The 23812-nt window shown below is 39.9% G+C and overlaps 1 protein-coding gene across 1 annotated transcript in view; it reads left to right on the top strand.

The window, feature by feature from the left end:
- Positions 1 to 21449, top strand: part of palm1b (paralemmin 1b) — a 32868-nt gene extending 11419 nt beyond the window's left edge. The window contains exons 2-6 of the mRNA XM_032547057.1: positions 6543 to 6585; positions 8188 to 8268; positions 15368 to 15483; positions 15609 to 15676; positions 15863 to 21449. Coding sequence (XP_032402948.1) covers positions 6544 to 6585; positions 8188 to 8268; positions 15368 to 15483; positions 15609 to 15676; positions 15863 to 16233 — 678 coding nt within the window. The 5' untranslated portion in view covers position 6543 and the 3' untranslated portion in view covers positions 16234 to 21449. The remainder of the gene's footprint in view (positions 1 to 6542; positions 6586 to 8187; positions 8269 to 15367; positions 15484 to 15608; positions 15677 to 15862) is intronic.
- Positions 21450 to 23812: the final 2363 nt, after the last annotated feature.

The raw sequence follows: 23812 nt of genomic DNA on the forward strand, positions 1-23812 counted from the left end.
GCTGCCCCTTTATCAGACTGGTTTTGAGACTGAGTCTGTTAAAAGGTTCCTGCTGCTATGAGTTTGCAAGCAAATGAACGCCTCTTCGTTGCTTAGATAAACAAATTAATTTATGGTAATAGTTTAAAGGTGTTTATGTACCGACATATCATAAGTGGGATCATTAAAAGCTGTTTTTTAGTTCATTAGTAGCAGTGTTTTCTGTGAAAGGGAGCCGCTCTATGGGAACAGCTGAGCTACAGTATATTGCCAATTTTAATTGGTTTGTAATGGTGTAATTGGTTATTAATCGATTAAAGTCATAAAAATATGTAGCTCAGTTCAGCTTAATGTTGCCACAATGTAAGATGGAGTTATTCCTGCCTGTTATAATTTAATGCAGTTTAATTTTATTTTTTTTTCTTCCAAGGCTATTACGTAATTGTTTTGGTTTAGGTTTTTCATGAAAATACTCATTACCAATAGACATAGAAACTGTTTCTCTCAGGTTTCTAATATGAACTCATTCTTGTTTATTAGAGCATGAAAGTAAATTCAAAATATTTGATACCTAAATTAGGACCGCGAATGGTTTTAGAGGCTTCATGACTGCTTACATACAATTGGATTACAGCAATTTTGGCAAAATCTAGTTTTCTATCCTCTGAATATCCAATAATTCTGACAACGCAGGTAACAAATTTGGCCTGTAAAGTTTCCAAAACCACCAGCACATATTAAAAGTTCTCTGCTCCTCCACAATCAGCTTCAGTCTTACTGGGGAGGCAAAAACATTATTAGTACTTTTCATCAGCCTGTCGGCAACTCAATATTCTTTCAAGTCAGTGGTTCTTTATTGAAAGCGTTCACCCTTTAGAGTGCTATTATGCAGTTATTTGAACCTGCAGCATCCATGTTTGAACACATTAAGGAGCACAAAATCTATTTTTATTATTGTTATTATTATTGTTATTATTACTAAGATTTTACACGTAAATCTAGAATATTCCCTGGATCCCTTGATCTTTCCGAGCATATGCATGTGACTTTGTTTGTAGAAGTAGTTGTAAAATAGATATTAAATCAGCTCAGGCTTTTTAAAGTAAGGCATTTAGTCACTGATAATCAACGGATGCCAGGAAACAACATAAATAAGTCTTAAAGGAATCTGTGATTAAGACGACTGCTGTAATGTGTCACTAAAGATAATTATGCGTGAAACGGAGGCAGATGTCCGACAATGTGAGTGGTCTTATGTTGGTATGCCATGTTCTTGCTGACCTTTATGCACTCAGACTGCGTTACGTTAATAATTGATGCGGTGCTTCTGTGTCAAAATGACTCTAACAATCAGCTTTCTTTTACAAAAGCAAACAATTATACTTAAAAACAAGATGTTTCTGTCACATGAAATAAAATATGTTAGTTATAAATGTTGTAGGAAAACAAAAGCAGTTGTAGGGAAAATTGCCGTCATTATGTACCCTGCCAGTTCCTGTTAGAAAACATTGCATCTGTAAACTGTAAAGCTTATTTGTCTTCAGATCTGCATAATGCTCTCAATCAGTGACGGGCACCGTACATTATTAATTATGTAGCTTCGTAGGAACTAAGTTAATTTCTTTGAGGGGATTCAGTGGAGTTTCACAGAGCAAAAGTGTACACTGGAGCCAGAGGATTATGAGCAAAATGTGGTTAGAAAACATGATGGTGCACTTTGCAGCCAGTTAATGGGTTCCTGGAAACGCTGCGACTGCAGAGCACCCAACAGAAAGAAAAGGATGACTGTGTTTTACCGGCTTAGGCTGTTACACACCTGCTTTGTCATACTGCCAGAAACATATGTTCCAACCCCACTGGCTGTTAAAGATCACATCCGTTTCCAGCTTTTTCTTGATCGACATTTTGTATCACTTACATTTATCTGATTCCATATGTCATTGTACCCCGTCTGTAAGTGACTTCCTGCCTCCCTCGTTGTCTTCCTTTTACTGTGACAAATGTAATTACTCTCCTAACGATGCCACATAGCTTTTCCCTCTGTGTGTGTAGTTTGTTTAAGAGGCAGCAGAACACCAGCCTGCATTTGTACGCCAAGATCCGCCAAGTTTCTTTGGAATGCTTTTTAAATTTGTCACATCAGTTACGGAGCTTGGACAAGCGCTACTGAACCTTGAATTTTGTTTAAAACAAAATGGAAACAGTCAACAAAAATCAGGCCGTGATCGCCTGACGTATAAGTTACGTTGTGTTTTATAATACGCACTAAATGGATGCCTTATTTGATACTCCTGTTCACCTGCTCAACTTCATTGGACAGTAATAGATTTGAAAAACGTTGTCTGACCAGCCAAGTCGCATATCCAGCTGCAGATAGCATTAGTCCATCTTTCCTTGTGTCAACGGTTTGAACTAATGGAGGTGGTCTAATGGTGTGAGGTACAGATTCTGTTTGCTAATTATTTAGATACTATACCTGTGAGGTATTTGGTGATTCTTGCTTTTTTATGGAGCATAAATGTTCCAGAAAGTAAGATAAAAAATCGGTGTTGTTTCAATGCCAAAATAGGTGACGTCAACCAGAATCAACTTTTTGAATAAGTGCTTGTTATTAAGGCAGTTATCGTGAATTCTTCATATTTCTAAGAACCCAAAGCATAAAAACATTATCAGTACTTGAGTTATTTATCACCAGTTTTATTATTATTGCAACATTCACCAATATAATCACATTTCTTCCTTATAACACGCAGCCCTGGTGCTAACCATGCGTATCCTTTTATGACCACAGTGAACAGGGTCCAACCCTTTTCTTTCTCGGTGTGCCAAATCAAGTGCCAGGTGAGTTCGAGACTCATTCTTAGCTTTGTCCTCTTAACTCCTGCACCCATATCTGATGATAACATACGAGGACTACTGAATTTTTGTTGTATTGTTTTGGTTTTTGTTCGGCACTGCAGGATTATCAGTGACCCGTCCCCCTCTGAAACCTATCTGGTGACTCTGGGAACGCCTGCCTTCAGAGTGAATTCTGAGTTGCTGGATTTGCCTGTCTAACACAAACCTGTTTTCGAACCTAACTTACTGTCAACTGTATACTGTCCATCAGTCTTTTCTTTGTGATGCTTGTTCATTCACTAATTCATAAACTAGTCGTGAACAATATCGTAAGCATAGTCATATTCAGCTGAAACGTGTGTAATAAAATCATCAATACAGTCATCCTGCATTCTTAATGGTTAAGGAAATCACAATAATGAGCTGTGAATGTTAGCATCCGCCGGCTGGATGCCCGATGACCCCAGGCTAAAATCAATGACAGTCCATGTCGATCAATGTAGTGTGCAGCTTCTGTGCACCAGTTTCTGTATGCAGCGTGGCAAAGTTAGCAGAACAACCAAAGATGTGAATAGAATTTCAAACAGGACTTCAGTGCAGCAGGTCCATTACGAGGGGACACATGTAGGCAATGAGAGGACAATTTGATCACAGGCTGTTTTTCTGACAACTACCAGTGAGCCTATTTATTATTTCAGAAGCAGGCTTTTTTTGGTCTGGAACATTACTTGAAAACTTTAGCGTGATCTTTCCTCATTTGGGCATGCAAAAAAGTCTTCACAGATAACACTGACTTTAGTTCTAATAATAATAATAATAATGACAGGTTCAGATAAGCGATAAATATTTATAACATTAGTTCTAGGTTATTTTATTTTTTACAGTTCTAGTCTATCATGTCAAACATTTTCTTTATGCGGAGAATTTCCACATGCCTTTCTCACATGTGCTTTCATTCCTCCTGATTTTGCTTGATTGGCCTGACAGGTCAAATGAGGAAAAAAAGAAAGAAAGAAAATCCAGGAAGTATAATATGACTGTGTTTGTGTGTGTGCTTGAGGGGTTGATCAGATGATTGCTGTTCTCTCTCTCTTTTTTTTTTTTTTTCCGAAGCATCTCCATGTGATGCTGATGTGGCTTGGTGGAAAAACAGTCTGTTTGTTGAGGTCACTCATATGATTGCTGTACAGGAGTGTGACGAGTCCTATAACCCGCATGTTTGAGACCACTGCAGTCCTGGAGGTTCAGAAGACTCCAGTTCACACCAGGGCTGACATAAGAGCTGTTGACTCTGTGTGTTTTCAGCCCTCATAATAAGCTCCGTGAATTAGTGCCAGCTAATTCGCACTGTGACAGTGGGAGTCTTGCCACCCAACAGGAGCGCTGACACCACTTCAGCACGTGTTTTGCACCGAAGCATGTCGGTTTAGGTGGTCGGGGTCATGCAGAGTTGTTCCGTTGTTGCTTGTTTGAGAGAGTTTGATTTAGAGAAGGGAGGAAAGCTAAAGCTTCCCTTCCTCAGCAATGAAAACATTGCTTTGTGTTGCAAAAATCTCCTCCAATCTGTGCAAAAAGCTATCATTTACACAATCTCAAAATAGTTTTCCCAGTTTTTTTCTTTCTCAAGCGAGAGCGAGACAGCCTCCAAACAGAGTGGGAGAACTCAATATCTTTTCCTGAGGTTGCAGCTATTGATAATTTGACACCGACTCAGTAAATTAGACTTGTTAACCATCCCCATCACTGGGCTACATTGATTTCCACATTTAAGTTCTGCTCTACAGGGGTGTATTTTCATGGCTTTAATCTTAGGTATCTCTTCATTAGGCAATTATCTTTAGCTTTGAAAACTAATGTTATCAATCTGAAATATTTGCAGTTGCTTTTACACATCAACTTATAATAAATGCAAGTTTGCAGTTTCGTTTTCTTAAAGAAGTTGAAGCAGTCTTACTTTCTGTGAACAATCACATTGTCACATATAACAGGCGGTATTTTATTTAGAATGAAATGACAAATATTTAATTGTATTCCATTCATAAAAGTGCCATTCTGCTCCTCTTCTGCTGACAAAAACAAAACTTATCTGGGTTGTAACTAAAGAAATGTCAATGGATATTTTTGGCAGATGCGAAATCTCATGTTTAGAGGGATAAACATAGGCATGCTTTGCATACATTCCACTCACAGTGTCCCATTCAGCAGACACGCCTCTCAGCAAGAGAGAGAGAGTGGTTTCAGTAGAGGATATCCAGTAAAATGAACTGACTGTGTCTTCTCTCTTACACAACACTCTTGGCTGATTAATACTTTTTCACTTCTTATCTAGACATTCACTGATCCGAGCCTTCTGATCTCTTTTGACTTGCTGATACCTATTTTGGCAAATTCTCATTTCTCTCCAGGAACTATATCGTTTATAAAAATTCAAAATAGTTTGCACTGGTCTTGTATTCATTTTAGTAAAAGAGGCGTTGTCACACTGTGTGAGATGGGGTTTTGCGATTATTTGTTTAGAAAGCAATATGAATACAGAACTGACATAACATTATTTAGCATTAGTAACTGTAAACACCTGTTACTAACGGCAACCTTTTGGATATGCACAATATGGCATGTGAGCAATCCCAGTAAAGCTTTGTTTTACTGGGATTTACTGGGATCTAGTAAAAGAACTAAAACCTTGTTTTACTGAGATTGCTCACGCTCATAGACAAACTAATTAGAGTTGATATTTAAACCAAGCAAAGACAAGTTACAGTTGACATTTAATACTCTCTTTGCCTATTTTATTTGTGATTAAAGTGCTCAGCATTAGTAACTGTAAAAATTTGCCTTTGTGTGTGTTGCCAGTGCGGAATTAAGACCCCGACATTAACTCTGAGGTTTAGAACAGCTGTTATTACCATAAGAGGAGCCTCTGTGCATTCCTTAGAGAATCTAGATCTTTACCTTATAAATTATAATTATGCTTCCAGTTTCTATGGTTTAGAGTTCCTTTGAAAGTTATGCTTTATTGAGCAAAGAGCAATATAAGATCCAACCCTTCAGGAGTTTTAGAAATTACTGTTTCAAATGCAAACGATTATTTTGTTTCTTACATTCGTATCCAAAATGTTGATGTTAATACTATAAACCATGGTGTGTGTTTTTTTATGTGGCTGGTCTAAATTACCAGTCTCGTTGTCGAGTGCTTTTTGTTGGTATTCGAAAGCCTTCTTCCAAAGGAAATATCACATTTAATAACCATTCCTGAAGGTTGTGACCTGTCATTCGTATAATCGTAACATGAGCCTTTAGTGGAGACTTATTATGACTATTACTATCGCTCAGCGTCCCATCTCAGTAGGGCAACAGTCACAGTCATTCCACTCTGGCTTTAAATCTTGCTTCCGTCCATCCTCCATCCTGGATCTCTGGTCTGGAACCCATTAGAGCAGGAATCTCCAGCAGAGCCATGATTCCACATTAGCATTGCCTACCCTGTCTCACCCTGACAGGAAAGAGACACTGCCTTAGTGCCAAATAGACCAAATATTTCACTTCAGTCACTGGAAAGTCGTTGGAAAGTGCAGGTTTGTTGAGCGAACGCTCCTCTAGAAGAGAACTGCTCACCAAAGGGCGCTAAATGTAATCTTGACGGTCACAGATATTTGGGGTTCCAAATATCTGCTGCTAAATCGGTCTAATTTTTTTTTTCTCTCTCTCTCGCTCTCTTTTCTCAGGATGGCGGAGGTGTCACAAGAGGAGAGACTCCAGGTCATTGCTGTAAGCTATATCCACATGCAGACACACACGAACACACTGCCTGTTTCTTCCCAGCTCTTGCAGACTGCACATCAGGCCACGCGGACGGCTGTAGAGACAACAAATCATTGCTGCCTGTCGAGGTCTGATAGGAAGGCTTAATGACAACCTTTTAGAGCCCATCTTCTCCCCCCATTAGTAGGCATCTAAAGCTAATGGTGTAGATACAGCTTGCTCCTTTTTTTTTTTTTTTGCTGTCTAACTCCTGGTATCTCACTCAGCTGTTTGATGTCTGTTTCTTTTCTGTTGTGTTAAAACAAAACAAACAAAAAAAATACAGATAAGAAATGCAGTTTTTTTTGTTGTTCTTTTAATCAAGAAAATTAAGCATCTAGTGTTTAAAAAACGCCAGGGGTTTTTAGAGAAATTCTTGGCCGACTGAATGATTTGTGCACCGCTTTGTATCACACAAACTTCCAGAAATCCAAGCTGATGAGTCCATTTTTTAAGAGTCTGGCTGGAGAAAAGCAAGTGCATATTTTCCACCCAGCAAATTCTAGGAATTATTAATGAATTCAAGGATTTACCAAAATTTCCCCGACCCCCTAATCATCTATTTTAACTTCATGTGGAGTTGCGTGCAAGAAATCCAAATCCTTCCCTTGGGTGACATTACAAAAAGCTCACTTGTTTCAACTATTTTTGCAAAAATATGATTATGCGTCTGGCAGTGTGTTTTGATATTTTATAAAATAGTCAAAATATGTCATACTGATCTTTTCCACTCGGTGCAGGTAGTTGCAGTCTGTCTCACAATTTTAAAATTTTATTTTAATGCCTTTCCAGTCATATCATAACTTGTTACATAAATAGTCCAAATCGGCGTAGTGTCATACAACAGTCGTGTTTCTATTGTTTCTGAGGGTCAACTGGCTTTTTGCTGGATTAACTCATTTGTTTGTAGGCAGGGATTTACACCCTGCACTGTTGGCTACGACTCATTTGATTTTTTTTTTAAATTATTATTATTATTTATTTATTTCTCAAAATGAAATCATTTCACAGGTTTCTATCAGGGAAAAGCTGGAAAGAAACCACGCTCACACACACACACATACCTCCAAGCCAGCCGGTTTGGATTCCCTCATGACTCGAACCTTGAGAGAATCCAGCTGCCTCCTAAAAACCAAACTGCTGTCAACCTTTTGGAGACGCGCCGCAAAACTTAACACGAGCACTTTGCAGACTGCCATCCAAAGCCGGCCTGAGGCATAAGTAAGCCCCAAGTCGGCAGTGGCCCCGAAGACCAATTGAACTCTGACACAGGAGATATCTTTGTGAAGTTAACTCTGAAAACTTTTTCATACCTAAAAAGTTTTTTAAAATTCATTTATATGAATGAATGTAATCTTTAAATCTCGCAAGTTGAATTCTGCTCAGAGTCCTTTTTTAACTGCGGGCCAGCACTCCTCTTGTAAAACAGTCATTAAAAGCAACTGTCGTAACAATTGTCAATAAAATCAAGTCAGCTCGATAATGTTGCCGGTGATGTTGCCCTCATTTTTACTTGGTTCAACCTCTGTGGCCCGGTTTGTGAGAGATCTCGTGTCTGTGTGGCGACAGGAGAAGAGGAAGAAGCAGACAGAGATTGAAAACAAGAGGAGGCAGCTTGATGACGACCGACGGCAACTCCAGCATCTCAAGGTAGTAATGCGCTTCCTTCCACTTGTCTCTATGTTTTTACATTTACAGTATACCTCGGTGAGGACAATCCTTTGGGAAGACAAATGCTACTCTGTTGGTGAGACTGTCTTCTATCCTCACTGCACAGAAATCTTCACCTGCTTACATTATTGGTTCCTTATCTCCTTTATGTAAATGTGGTGAAATTTCCATTTAAAAAATGCCCAAGGAACTTAGCTAAATAGCTACAGCTACACATCATAGTTACAACAGAAATGTCTGACTTTACCCAGGCAGCCCCTCAAAAACTCAGTTTGCTTATAAAAATGTTAAAACAGAAGGAGAATTGATTAATACAATGCCCTGGAGAAATACTCATACCCCTTGCACTTTTCACATTTTGTAACTTTAATGTATTTTCAGTGAGGTTTTATGTGACAAACTAAAAATATGTAGTGCATAATTTAGAAGTGAAGACAATACATTGAATGTTTTTTCACACCAATTAAAATCTGAAAAGTGTGGCGTGGATTTCTGTCCTCCAGCCCCCCGAATAGTTACTTTGTAATAGAGAGAGAAGAGGAGTGGGGCGGTTAACGCGCCCCTGGGGGACGCCGTCTCTGTCACTGTCCCTGCTGGACAGAAGCGTCGCACGTTTGCTGTCTTTCACATAAAATCACATTAAAACATCTAGGGAAACACTGCGATCAAATGCGAAAGCAAAACACTGGGCCAACCAGAGGCAGGATCGCAATGCACATTCTGACTGAAGGCACGATTTTAACGCTGTTTGAAATGCACTCGAGCTCTCCACTGATGAAATCCAAATCTGTGTCATCTGCACCCCCTCACGCCTCTCCCTGGGCAGAACTTGAAGCAGGATCACTGCCGGGCAGGCCTCTGTTTTTCTCTTTTCTTTTCTTTTTTTTTGGAGTCAAAGCTGCTATACACCCACACAACAACATTAAACTCTCCAATGTTGCAGCCCAACACAGTGAGATACTCCCTCACCGCCGCTGTCACGGAATGTTCAGAATGGACCGCCGATAACGCCATCAGCTCCTCCACATGCTGTTTATGCGCGCGCGCACACACACACACACACTTAATATATCTGAACCAAGGCTATTGTCAGTGTATGTGTCAGCGCTATCGAAGCTTATTTCGTCCTGGGACAGTTCAGCAGCTCAAAGATGGGAGCAAAAGGTCGAGGTTCGTGTGCGCCTGTGCGGGCGTTTGGTGTTTGTAAAAAGTAATCGTGACCTGCGCCGTTACCCCTGCGCGCTCCCGCTTTTTCTATTTTCAGAGTAAACCATTGTGAGGGTGTGGGTGCACATGCGTGTGCTTGTTTCTGTGTGCATGCCTCATAATGAGAAAAAAACAAAAGAAAACACAGAACCTCCAGACAATGCAGTGAGCTTTGGCAAAGGAAACAGATTTTTGTCCCACTCCCAGCAACAGGAAACTGTTCTTACACCCACCGCACCCCCGTTTTCGTCTCACACGCACACGCTGACACAAACAGGCATAAGGGGGCTAAGAGGGAAGTGTAATCACACTGTGGAGAAGCATGGGAAGACTCTTTCTGCACTGTGCATGTCTCTTTTGTTGTTTTTTTTTTTACACAGGCAGCATTAATCTGAAAAAGTCAAAAAATTACCTCATTCAACAAACCACTAGTCAGTGTACCATCTCCATGATTGAATCACTTTACTAATCTAGCCTCATACATGCAGGGACTCATTTCTTGCAGTGAAGATGAAATTCTAAGATGATGAAAAGACATTAGATTAATGCTGATATCAAGTCAGGCAAAAATTAGCATTCGATTTTTGTCAAAATAAATCTTGATTTTCACCAGCTGAAGCCGTTATTGTGAATATGTCATGTTCTAAACGAACATAACTTTATAAAAGTGCATAGAACGAAATATCTTTACTAGTTTTACAACTATTGCTGGTTCATGTAAAATTAAAGAAGGAAAAGAAAGAATTAAGAAAAATATTTCCTGTTTTAATAAGACAACTTCTCTCTGTACAATGCTATACGTTTCTAAATCTCACTTATTAAAACTTACTAAGATTAATCCTTTCCTGGTTATTCTACATAAAGCTGCGATGAAATACTACAATGTTTTTCCTAAAATGCACAATTCATTGTTTTTTTACTTATCCCCATGTTGAAAATAACAGTGAAAGGTTCAGATACAACATGGGCTGTCAACACATCATTTTGGTACTTTATAAAAAAGTCATCAAAAAAATCAAACATTCATCCATTTATGCATTGTATAATAACCCTTAGTCTTCCAGGGTTGCGGGGACGTCAGACTCGATAAAACAGGCTGACTCTTTTGAAATGGGCTTGTGCTAGAAAGCTTCCGAATTTCTCCACATTTTCCCTCAGAAGAGTTGTCAAATATTCGCCAGCCGTTTGCCAGAAGCCAACCGTTAGGTATTGTAACACGGTGGAGTTAATTGGGAACAACAGTTGCATAAAATCATAGGGAGGCACCCACTGGGCATAGATCACCGGCTTTCTGCAGAGTCAATAGCTAAAGTCTTCCAAACTTTAGGAACAGTGCGTACAGAGCTTTATGGGATGGGTTTCAGTGACCGGACAGCTGCTTCCAAGCATTACGTCAGCAAAGTAAAGTGCCACATGTAGTGATGTAACAGAGTAGTGGAGCTGTGTTCTCTGGTGAGACAAAGTTACGCCTCTCTGTTTGGAAGATATGAGGAACATATGAGGGTTTGACAGCTATCCGGAAAACAGCTTTTCTCTGACTGCACTGTATAAAGTTTGGTGCAGAAGAGATTCAGTGTGTGGGGTTGTTGTTCAGGACCTGTCCTCAGTTCCTTTTATTGCAATGAAAGAAACTCTTAATGTTGTAGTATTCCAAGACATTTGGTTGATTTCATGCTCTTCACTCTGTGGGAATAGTTTGAGAATGGCCCCTATGGTTATAACATGACTGTGACAAAGCAACGTTCCTAAATTTGTGAATGGGTGAGTTTGCTTTCAATGTACTTGACTGACCTGCACAAGGCTGCACAAAAGGGCTGAGATTGTAAGCTGGACCTTCAGGTCCAACATCAGTGTCTGACCTCAACAATGTACATCTGGAAGAGCTATCAAAAATTCCCCTAAGCACACTTTCAAACTTTGTAAACTCCCTTCCCAGAAGAGTTGAAGCTGTTGCAATTGCAACGGGTGGGCCAACAGTAATTTAAACCCTATGGATTAGGAATGGGACGTCATTAAAGTTAATGTGACCCAATACTTTTGAGACTCCGACTCGGCCACTTGTATGTTGGTTACTTTCAGACGTATACTGAAAAATTCCATCAACTAAAGCAGGGGTGTCAAACTCCAGTCCTCAAGGGCTGCTGTCCTGCAACTTTTAGATGTGCCTCTGCTGCACCACACCTGAATAGAATAATTAGGTCATTGGCAGGACTCTGGAGAACTGATCTAGACAAGGAGGAGGTAATTAAGCCATTTCATTTCAGCGTTTTGTACCTGTGGCACATCTAAAAACTGCAGGACAGCGGCCCTTGAGGACTGGAGTTTGACACCTGTGATCTAAAGAGTAAAAAAAAAAAAGTTCAAAAACAGCTTCAAATATTTCATTGAACTCATACGAAGTTGAACGACAAACTTGGTTTCGGTAAATTTGGGTCGCGAAAGACATAAAATGACTCCTGAAGCAAGGCTCTCCTGTCTACAGCTGCTCGTTTCATTTGGATGTGCGCACCGGCCTGACGCGCGTCTGTCTGTGTGCACCCTGTGTCCCAGTTCCGCCCTTTGTCTGCTACGTTAGCAGCTTTTACTGCGAGGAACAATGGAACGAGACGTAGCTTCAGCACTCGGGCTTTATGACTTTTTCACGCAGCCTGGTGTGTGTGTGCGCGCGTGCTTGGGTATGCATGAGTGAGCCAGTTAAGTGATGTCAGGCGTTAGAGTAGTAGGGTGTGGCGAGAGAACAAAACTGAGAGACAGCGAGGGAGAGAGAGAGAGATGGAGGGTGGGGTGAGTCGGGGGTTGGATTCAGTGCCCAGGAGACCTTGCAGGGCCGGGGAATGAGGAGTGTTGAATTACACCGTGAGACTGTGTGCTGTAAAGCTCTGGGGCAGCTGAGTGTCTGAACCTGGATTACACAGTGGAGAAAGTGAGACAGAGAAACTAACAGGTTGAAAAGAGCAGGAGGTGAACCAAAATATTTCCAACTTCATCCAGGTTCATGGACGTTTTATGCCTCCGGGGAGAGAAACGGGCCGGGGTCAAGTCTGAGAGGAAAGAGTGAGGGGGGAAAAGTTTTTTTTTTTTTTTATTTTAAAAATAGGGGAAGTTTGGTGTTGAAATTCACGTTGCATCATTGCAGAAGAATTCTCACTGAGCTTACAAAAGAGAAAGCTTTTTCATTTAGCAAAGCAGTGCGTCTTTGTTTTTCAGTTTTTTTACTATTATTTTTTTGTGTGTGTGTGTGTGAGTGGGTGATCTAACAGCTGCAAGCAAGGCACTGTTATATTTACCTCAAAGCATGTCAAGTATTTGCTTTGATATGAGCTTCTCCACATGAGGGTGTTGTCAGGATAAGAATACCTGGTTAGAAACCGGAGGAAGAAATGAGCGCAGCGCGAACAGCACACGGGCAAGAGTCGGTCGTAAATAAAATGTAAGAATAAAGCTGGTTTGTTGTCATTCCACTGACCCAGCTGCTTTTTCAGTCCCATGCTCAGTTAAGTTTATTAGCAGAATTACATGTTCGATGCTGGCAGCCTCCATCCAATATGGCCAGGCGCCACATTTTCTCAAACTGGCAAGACTGTTTGGTTGCAGTTCAAGAGTTCGACTGAATCCCTGAGTGGCACCAGTCAGCAGACGAATTGGACAGAGAAGAATTTGGTCTTAGATTAACTAAGGCGCTTGTTGCTGTGTCTCGGTGAAAGTGACACTAATCCCATCTGTACAAAAAGACACACAGGCTTATCTGACAGCATCAGAGTGAGTCACTCAGGTGCTTGTAACAAGCACATGATACAGTGCCCTGCAAAAGTAAATCGTACCTCTTTCACATTTTCACATATTATATCACATTCACGAACTCCAGTGTGTTTTATTGGGAGTTTCTGTGATATACCAACACAAAGTAACGCGGAATTTGCTACAATTACAACTGCAAGTCAGTTTTGTTCTTCTGGAGCCAAAAACGTTTCTGACTCAAACTGAGTCAGAGTGTGTGGATGGGGAAGTAAACATTCATTTTCAAGCCTTGGCCAAATTTCGATTGAATTTAAAGCTGGGCTTAATCCAATCCGCGTAAAAATGCTCCAATCTAAAATCTCTACTTGTAGGAGTAGTTGTATGTTTAGAATTGTTGCACTATGGGTCTTGCTCGAGGATTTTTAGCTCCAGTTATCTTCCCATCAACTCTGACCCGCTTCCACATCCCTGCTGAAGAAAATCATCTTGGAAGCAAACGCATTCAGTCGTTTAAAGACCAGCAAAATTCTTGGGCACAATCCTCATCAGGTTATCTTTATTAGATTATGCTGATTGGCATATATCTCCCATCAGACACACACTTTAGTACGATACCATCTCTCTCTGAGCACCCAGACTACGGAGCTGCTTCTGCCGTCTCTTCTTTGCAGTAGATCAGGCTCTCTTTCCAATTCCAATATCACCCCTTACAAGTCACACCGGTTACGAGTTCATGACAAGACTTCAAGGTTGATCGGGGTGTAAAAATGCTGAATTGACTTAAGACTCTTCCATTCTGGCATCTTTTAGTTTGCAAAGCATAATAAACGCCTGTAGAAACACCAAATTGTTGTTAGTTACTTTTCTGCCACACATAGTGTTTTGCATGTAGCTCATAGACTTGCATTATGGTCTCATCTAAACAGAGCACCATCCTCCATGTCTTTGCTGTGTCCCCTGGATGGCTCGTTGCAAACTGCAAACAGGCCAGATTTATTTAGAGTGTGTGTCTAATAGTTGTCCTGTGGACAGATTCCTCCACCTGAGCTGTGGACCTCTGCATCTCATCTAAAGCTACCGTGGGGGTCTCTTGGCTGCTTCTCTGAATAAAGCTTCCCTTACCCTGCTTGTAAATGTAGGATAATATCTTAGTTGGTGTGTGGTTCTCTCCATTTTCGGACAACTGAAGTAACTAAGTAAGTAAATAGAGTTTGTTTATATAACACTCTTGATGGATAGAAGAGTGCAACATTTTTACAGTAGCACAAAGATAAAATACCATAAAAATGATGAAAATAACAGACATAAATTACTCAAAAAATGATCCAAAACAACCAATCATACAGACTAAACACAGTAAAGTACAGAAAACAATCGAATTGAATCTCTAGTTTTATGCTTGTCTGACTAAAAGCGCTTTTAGCTGCTTTTTATATAAAACAATATTGCTTGTGCAGCAAATTAATAGAGGAAGTGCATTCTGAAGTCCAACACGCAATACACAAGTCCAAGAGCAGGAGTAGGGTTCTGCTATTTCAGAAAAATACTGGGGAGTTTGGCCATGTAAGAATTGAAAATGTGGAGGAAAAATGTTAAATTAATTGTGAAAATGACTGACAACCTGTTCAAGTTTGAGATATTGCTTTACGTCGTAGCCCTCCATTAAACTTCAACATTTTATCCATGACCTGTCTGCTGCGTTCTTTGGTCTTGATGTCGCTGTTTGTTCACTGCTGCTCCCTAACAAACCCCTGAGGCATTCAGAGAAAAGCTGGATTTATACTGAGATTAAAATACATACTGGTGGATTCTGTTCACCAAGTAGTTGACTTCTGAAAACAACCGGTTGCACTGGAAGACATTTAGGGGTGTCCGACTCTCCAGACAAAAAAGTTAGACGATTATCGGCTTCTTTTTGTTCATTTTTCCACATAAAATCAGATAAAAATACAAATTGTTCCTTGTTTAAAGGTATCTTTTAAGGTGCTTTCCAAATACGAAAAGGAAACAATCTAGTCAAGAACACCAAGCCATCAAGGGCAGACAGAGATCCTCCATTATTCTTTTTTAATGTCATTGTTAAACACACACACACGCACACAATCACATTTCACTGTTTTGTGTTTACTTGCAGTCAAAGTCACTGAGGGAGCGCTGGTTGCTAGATGGAGCTCCAGCAGAAGAGGAGACGCAGAGGCGTCTGCAGGAGGACGAGATGAAGACCAAGCTTCTGGAACAGGTCATCCTCAGGTGAGCATCTGTTCGAAACAAACATAATACTTAAATGGGGGGAAAAAGGTAAAGTTTGGCTTGGAGTGAAAGTATTAAAAGCAAAGGTTTGTGATTTTTTGTGTGTGTGTGTGTTTCTGAACCAGGCTGGAGCAAGAAATTGAAGAACTGGAGACAGGCGTGCCAGCTAATAAAGGTGTGGCCAAAGAAAATGGTGAGTTCTGTGTCCATGGCAACACAGCTGCAACACTTGACATGAAGAGAAAGCCAGCTAATAATAGCTCCACAGATTATTTAAACAGTAAACAGTATATCCTCTTTCTCCTTGTCTCTCTCCCCTTATCCTGATCACCTTCTCCCCTTATTTGTCCTCTTGTCAATGCTCTGGCGCTCCCTGTAGGTGAGAACGGAGTAGTGCAGACCTCCGGCCAGACCCCTAAGAGAGAGGTAACGGGGGTCGAAGCCAAGCTGCTGGGCCCCAGCCCCGACCAAGCCAGCGAGGACAACCCAGTGACCCTGGTGTTCATGGGCTACAAGACCGTTGAGGACGAGAAGGAGACGCACACGGCCCTGGGCATGGAGGGCGTGGACGGCAATGTGAAGGCCGAGTTCGTGGTGATTGACGACGGCGAGGGGAAGGCGGCGGACGCGGCCATGGAGGAGCAGGCCCCGCCCAATGGCAGCATGGCGGAAAAAGAGAAGGCCAACGGAGGCGGAGAGGAGGGAGAGAAGGAGAAGAAACAGACCTGCAAATGCTGCACGGTGATGTGAGATATGTGTGTTTATCTGCGTGGGTGCGTGTGCGTGTGTATGTGTATGTTTGTGTGAGACTGACTGCGTATGGGTGAGTACACACCTGCACCTGTGCAGAACCGTGTGCCATTGCATGAGTCCATATTTGCAAACGTATGTAGCTTTTTGTGTTTGTGTGGAAGTGTGTGTCAGGACTGATTTACAGCTACACAGTCAACATCCCAACAACGAGAGCCGACTCGAGCTCCAGCTCCAAGAACCACAAAGACTCATAAGTACACTTACTCTATATACTTTCTCTGTATTTGACTTTTGATTTCTATTGATATTTTTCTATTTTTCTGTCTTGACCTTTATATTGTAGCCTACTAAGTGTGTTTATCCTTATTATGAGGCTGTGTACTGTACGTTCATTGTTCTTATTGTTTTAAAAAAAAAATGTATTAGCTCTCTGGATTGTACTGCAGCCCAACTGGGAAAATTTCTGGAAAAAAAAAAAAAATCCAAAACAGCAAAACTATGAAGGACACAGATACTTAAATATATATATACATATATATATTTCTCTGTGTAGGCCTACCAACTATTTATCAGTCAATTTCATATTGCAATATTGTCTAAGACATTATTTTGAATAGTATTTTAATATATTGATATGAAATTATGTTTTATACAATGTATTTATTGCCTTGGTTCTCTGTGTCACCCTTCCACCACCACCTGCATGTTAAGGCTTGTAAGCGCCACCAGATGAACTCTCATTAACAAGTGTCTGTGCTTTCTTAGAGTCATGCGTGCTCATATCTTTAGTCACACAAGTCGTTCTGTCAGTAATGGTGAATTATTATAAATGCAGTGTTCGAGTAACGCATTATGTCTAAAGGCAAATATACGGCAAAGAGGCACATAGAGTCACCGATCGTGTTGCGGGTCACTTTTAGTTCAACACTAGATTGTAGAGCACGGCAGACGTACCATGGAGGTCACCGCTTTAGTGTTTTCTGTTGTGAGAGAATTGATATAAGTTTAAGATGTTTTAGGTGATTCGCACCATTACACTGTTGCTGAAAAGGCTTAAAGTGTGGGCCACGTTAATTGGCAGTTTAGGATCTTTTTTTTTTTTTACACCGCCAGAAGAGGCCACGATGCAGACCCTGTTTCTTTGATCTTTTAGGTAAAGTCGCGTTGTTTGACTTTCATTTTAATATCACAATAAATTGGACCACAAACTTGTGGCGAGTTTTACTCATAACCCACTCATTTAAACTCGGCTTAATTGGGCCAGCTGAGAACAGACTAAAAAAAAAAATGTTCTAGACCAAGAAAATTGAAAACAAATGTAGGAAATCCGTTCCTTTTCTACAAGAAAATGTGACTTCTTTTAGAGTCGTCAATAAAATATCTAATGTGTCGTTTATTATAAGCTCACAGTTACAAATCAGTTTTGTCACATGGCTAAAAGTTTGAGCGCCACTGCTCTAGATCTTCCAGAATCCTCTTCTCATCATTCAGCCCACAGGTATCCAACAGGATTTGGCTCTGGAGCCTGAGATATTGTCTCAGGAACCATTTCTGTGTTGATATTACCAGGGTGTGGGGGTTATGCTTATCATATTTAAAGATCCATTCATGACTCGTTTCAATCTTTTAAGAATTTTACTTAAAAACCTCCTGGGTTTTCACAGAGTTCATGATTTCACTCTTATTAGGTTCCTGAGGCCTTTTTGAGGACAAACATGCCCACAGCGTCACAGATGCCCCACCGTACTTGACAGTGGGCATGACATTTTTTTCACACATTCATGTATGAAACAGAGCCCAAGCCTTGGCTGCTTTTAGCCACTGACCAAGCACTACTGGCTCTGTGTCACATCATATTTATTCCCCAGAAACAGAAAATTACTAATCAGATGTTCCTAAAAACCTAGAAACTCTGATTCAAAAAAGTCTTTTTTTTTAATTCCTCAATAATATTTGCTTTAAATTGATTACAACTAATGTTGCTAAAATCCAATTATTTATTAACAGGGATTATACTTGCAAATCAATAAATGGGTTCAAATTAAAGATTGGAGTTGTATTTAAAAAAAAAACATGTGAGATTATGCTACTGCAATAAAAGATGGGTGTATTTTAGAGCTTTTAAAACATTTTTACTAGGTGTTCCAATAAATGTGTCCTACACTGTAAGTAATTCTGTTCTCTCAACAGTAGGATCAATGTAAATCTAAATAAGGTAGCACTGCATGAAGCCTTGCAGCTTTGTTTATCTCACCACTTGTTGGGTCTTTATTGTTATATGCGTCATTGTTCACATGAATGTAAACACAGGGGTTAAATTGGGATTTTGTTCGCCTTTTAATGAGAAAAGTCAACGCTGTTCAGCTCTCATTACTAAATGATAAATAAAAAAAGCTTTTTGTTGTTTTATGAACCGAATAAAACTTAAATATACTGTAATTTCCCTGTGTGGTTTTCAATTTATTTTGTTTTGTTATTTTTTTTCTCACTCCCAGTTTAACCCCTGACTACTTTTTAAAAGATAAAAACCCTGCAAATAGTCACACTTGTTTCCAAAAAAAAAAAAATGGAAAAGGCTTTCATTCTTCAAATATCAAGAATCTTTGATCTGATCTGCCTTAAAACTCAATTTCTTGAATGAGATTGTGTCTTCTACATGTATAGACGGTTGATGCTCTTGAGCAAATGTCAGCCTGGCAGTTTTTAGGAGTGCAAGCTGAAAGCCCGAAAGGCCTGCTCCCAGTTCTGACCCTTGTTTGTTTGGCTGACAACATGACATTACGGATGGTCTGAGTCAGTGATGCAACACAAACAGTCTTCTGCTCACCCACATCTTTCATAACCCCGACACTGTTCTCCATAATCGTCACTGTCAAACTGTAGCTGCAACCCCTCTGTGCTTGGATACCTGCTACTTGGGGGTGGAGGGGGGGAGGGTAATTAACAAAAATAAATAAATAAATAAATCTCTGATGCTGGTGCTATGCTGCAAAGCTCCTCAATCACCAACTTTTGTTGTTCAAACCTGTTTCCTCTTTCTTACTCAAACTGCTGGTAGGGCAGAATCAGCTGCCCTCCTGGGAATCCTCTGCTATCTTCAGTGCCAGATGCAAGTCCTGCCTGCGTTTTTCCACCTGTGGAATGATCCCTTCGTACATTCCAAAGGGAGGTCAGCAGGTCTGGACGAATACATTACAGTCTATGCGTTCCATATGTACACTTCCACTCCAACTGTACAACGGCATTTCATATGTACTCATATACATGTTTTTATTTTGTTCTTTTTGGCCTTTTTGCAAGGCCTGCTAATTGAATTTGATGTTTGTACTTGAGAAGAAGAAAAAAAAAGACATTTGTGTATTGTTGGTGCCTTGTCAGGTTTGTTTGGCTGAACTTTTTTTAGACAGAGTTTTTTTCTCTCGCTCTGCTTCATGTGACCAACGACCCACTGGAAACACTGCCTTTCTGCTCTGCTGGAGCGCTCCTTGAGAATACGGTGCCTTGCACTTGTATTGAGATTTTCCGCATTTTTGTCACGTTATGACCACAAACTTCAATATATTTTATCTGATAGACCAACACAGATTGGCACGTAAGTGAAGCGGGTGGCAAAGGATACCTTGTTTTCAGATTTTCCCTACTTTTAAAAGTAAAAGTGTGGTGTGCTTTTGTACACAGCCCTTCTGACTCAATGTTTTCCGGAACCATTTGCAACCATTTAATGGTATATCTGCCATATTTTCACATTTACAAAATAGCTTAAGCATAGTCAGTTTCGATGGAGAGAATCTTGGTAGAATCAGTTTTCAAGCCTTACCACAGTTTCAAGATTGGATTGGGGTCTGGACTTTGACCGGATCAACTTAAAAAAGTGCATTGAAGTTCTAGATTTATGTTTATGGCTAGATTTTTTTGTGCCTGGTGGAGGTAGTATTTCCACTGCATGGAGCTGTCACATTTTGTGGTTAGGTGTAGTGTTTGGTCCATGTGATTAATGCACTTTCTTCCACATTATTTCTGTGCGCCCTGCATGACTTTAAATAGAACTTCTTTTGACTTTCTTCTTGCCAATCTGCCATAGAGACCAGGTCTACTAGAGCTACCTTGGATCTCTTGACAGATTCTGTGATTAACTGTCTCTGTGACATCATAGTGTAGGTGGATATACATTTCTTGGTAGCTTTCCAGTTGTCAAACCCGTTCAGATGATTGATTGGACAGAGTTCTGTGAGATGCTTGAAGCTTGGAATATTGTTTTATAACCTAACTCTGCTTTAAACTTTTCCACAAATTTATCTTTGACCTGTCTGCTCCTATTCTTGATCCGCCTGATGTTGTTTGATCAATAATGTTCTCTGACAAACCTCTGAGGCCTTCACAGAACGATTGTATTTACACTGAAATTAAATGACATGCCAACGGACAACTGGTTGCACTAGATTATATTTAGAGGTATCACAGAGAAGGGGGCTGAATGATATGTGCACCAAACATTTTGAAAACTCTAATCTTTCTCCCACTTCCAAACTAAATGGAACTTCGGTGTTGATGTGGCACAAATAGTCTAAATAAAATGCAATGAACTTTGTGGTTATAAAATGACAAAATACTAAACGTATAAGTATACTTTGCAAGTAGCTACGAGAACCCAACACTTTTTGACAATTTTAGATACCTGCACCTTCGTTGACAGGTAATATGCAGACTAATTTTGGAGTCTTCAAAACACTTTATATCCTTCATTTACTCTTTTTTTTATTATTAATCCTATTTTGTTTTTGTTTGTTGTTTCTTTTGTTGTTGTTGTTGCATCATCCAAAGTTAAACAATTTTGACTGGATGCAAACTTTATAGAAAAGACTAACTGGCAACCTATGTGTGTATAAAGTGTATACACATGTACATAATGTGTCTGTATGCATACATAGAAAATAAATGTAAATTTGGTGGGCTGAAGGTTTGCTTAGTTGTGGGTCTCTGGCGTAGCACAGCCACAGCAAAAATATATATTGAAAAATAAATTTGTGCTGAACAAATGCCTGTTCATCTATTATGTGATCATCTAGATGTCCTGTCTTGAATAAAACTACTGTTTGACAACATCAAGTCGGATACATTTGAGTGTAATTAAGCAACTACAGAACAGAGAAGTCTGCTGTAATAAGCAAAGTATTTTGAACTTTATATCTAATAAAAATGCAAGGTAATAATGATATCTTGTAGTTGTGATTTGAGACGGACGAAGTAGAATCCCTTATGGGGCAGATTCTAAGATTTTTGCCCTCCCCACGCTGCTGTCTGGATATTTTGTAAAGTGCAGTGCCCAAGTCAACCCACTAGGCGGCGTGCCTGTACCATTTTATCAGCGATTCAACTTGCATTGTAGTGAAATGCGCTATGACCCGTGTGGGCAAGGCAAGAGAGATGGAGGGTTAATTAGGGGGACGATGAGAGGGCTGCATTAAACAGCGTATTCATCATAGAGAGGGCAGATATACACCACTTCCCAAAACAAATGTAATTATATGGCTGCATTACACAGAAGTGGCATATTCAATAAATAGCTATTAAAAACCCTCTGGAGTCCAACACGAGTGTAATACATTTAGTTTAGCAGCACCTTCTCTGTGATGTACTGGAAGACTGCAACATTCAAAAGGAATAATGTACAACAACAAAGCCATTAATATGACAACCAATAATGCTTTAAAGAAAACAAAATGTGACACCAGACCCCAGGAATATTAAACCTTAAGGACAAATAAAAGTGGACGGCTAGAATATATTCAGTGGGAGAACGCAAACCGAAGAATGGAACGCATAAATCAATGCAATTAGCTTCACAAGGGTAGCAAAATCTAATTGCTGCCGTGGTATCAGTTACAGTAAATTACCTTTCCTCGGCAACTGGTTTGTTAGGGCAGGAACAGAAACATAATGCAATAAAACAATCAGAGTCATTAAAAACTGCATGCAGACCACAGCAGTGCAACAGTGTTACAAGGCCAGCTGCTGACAGCAGAAACAAACTCACAGTTTACCTGCTGCATCACAAACGGACACATCTTGTCACAAGTCATGATGTGACCAGATGTAGGCTTCTGCCAGCTCCCAAGATACATATGTTATGATTTTATAACTTGGGGGGGGAAAAAAAACAAAAACTTGAAATGCTGATGTAGCATTTATCAGTAATGGCTGTTGCAGGAATGCGTCATAGGCCAGCTCAGCCAATCACAATGCAGGAAATTATCTCAAGTGTTCGGCAGGAAAACGTTTAGTCCAAATGCAGCTCTTAAAATACCCTCCCTGTTCTCAGCAGAAAGCAACAAGCGCGAATTCCCACATGGACTCATGTTTATTGCCGTGGATACGCAGGAAACTAATAAAAAACTTGTTCAAGGCACAACGGACAGATAAGTGTTTTGTTTTTTTTGTCTGATGCAGGTGTGACCTATTTCTAATGCCACTCTGGGGGCATCTGCCCATATGTCAGCTGAAATAGCTGTTTCAACAACAGTGTCAACAAGCTTGGACTGAATTTGCATTGATTGCTAATTCAGCCTCAAAAGAGAATTAGCAAAGAGAACGCATTGAGATTGTACGGTATTAAAATCCAAAAGCTACTGGCTGAGACTAGACATTACTCTGTCAGTAGCATAAAATGAAAAGTTTGCAATGATCACATTCCTAACAATACATAAGAGAAGAAGTAATCCTAGAATCGGCCCTTGAGGAACATCACAAGCCACTGTAAGTGAACCGGATGTGAAGCTCTTTGCTTCTACACTGAACTGTGTTCTTTGAGAAAGATAATTATTAAATGAGCAAAAACCATGATTAGAAAAGCCAATGCTGCCAAGTCTCTGTTTCAGTGATGTAGGTTCTGCATTGTCGAATGCTTTTGATAAATTAATAAAAAAAGAGGTAGCTAATATCAACTACTTTATTGCATTTGGTATTGGGAGACACTACCACAGTGCATTTGCTAATACTTGTTGATTTCTATAGTAGTAAAATTCCGTAATCAGTCTATCAGATAATGTCCAAACAATTCGCAATTTCACAATACTGCACCTTGTAATGCAGTGCTGTGTTATTATTATTTTTTTCTTCACATTTTTCATGTTAACACTATAAAAGTGTTTGAGTGATATTTTTACAGACCAACACAAAGTAGTGTACAGCTTTAAAGTGGAAGAAAAAGCAAACTCTAAATTGTTTTTTTTTTTTTTTTTTCCCCAGGACGGCAATCTTATTTAGTTCCATCCATCTTCCCATAAACTCTGTATGTGACCTACGGTGAACAGGACTTGTTCTGTTTTTGTTTTTTTTTCCCCGACAATGGTTGTCTTCTTCTCACTTTCATACAAAGACCGGATTTGTAAAAATTCTACTTTCCTGTCAACAAATTTCCCCAACTGAGCTGTGGATCTCTGCAACCCATCCAGATCTTTCTCTCTATAATGCTATCCGACAAAGTGACATCCATGTTTTGGTACATTTATAGTTGTGCCGTGACATTTCCATTTTTGGATGTTAAACTTTGCTCTGTAAGATTTAAAAAAACCAAAAA

This window comes from Xiphophorus hellerii, chromosome 19 (assembly GCF_003331165.1).
Source record: "Xiphophorus hellerii strain 12219 chromosome 19, Xiphophorus_hellerii-4.1, whole genome shotgun sequence".
NCBI classification, from domain to species: Eukaryota; Metazoa; Chordata; class Actinopteri; order Cyprinodontiformes; family Poeciliidae; genus Xiphophorus; species Xiphophorus hellerii.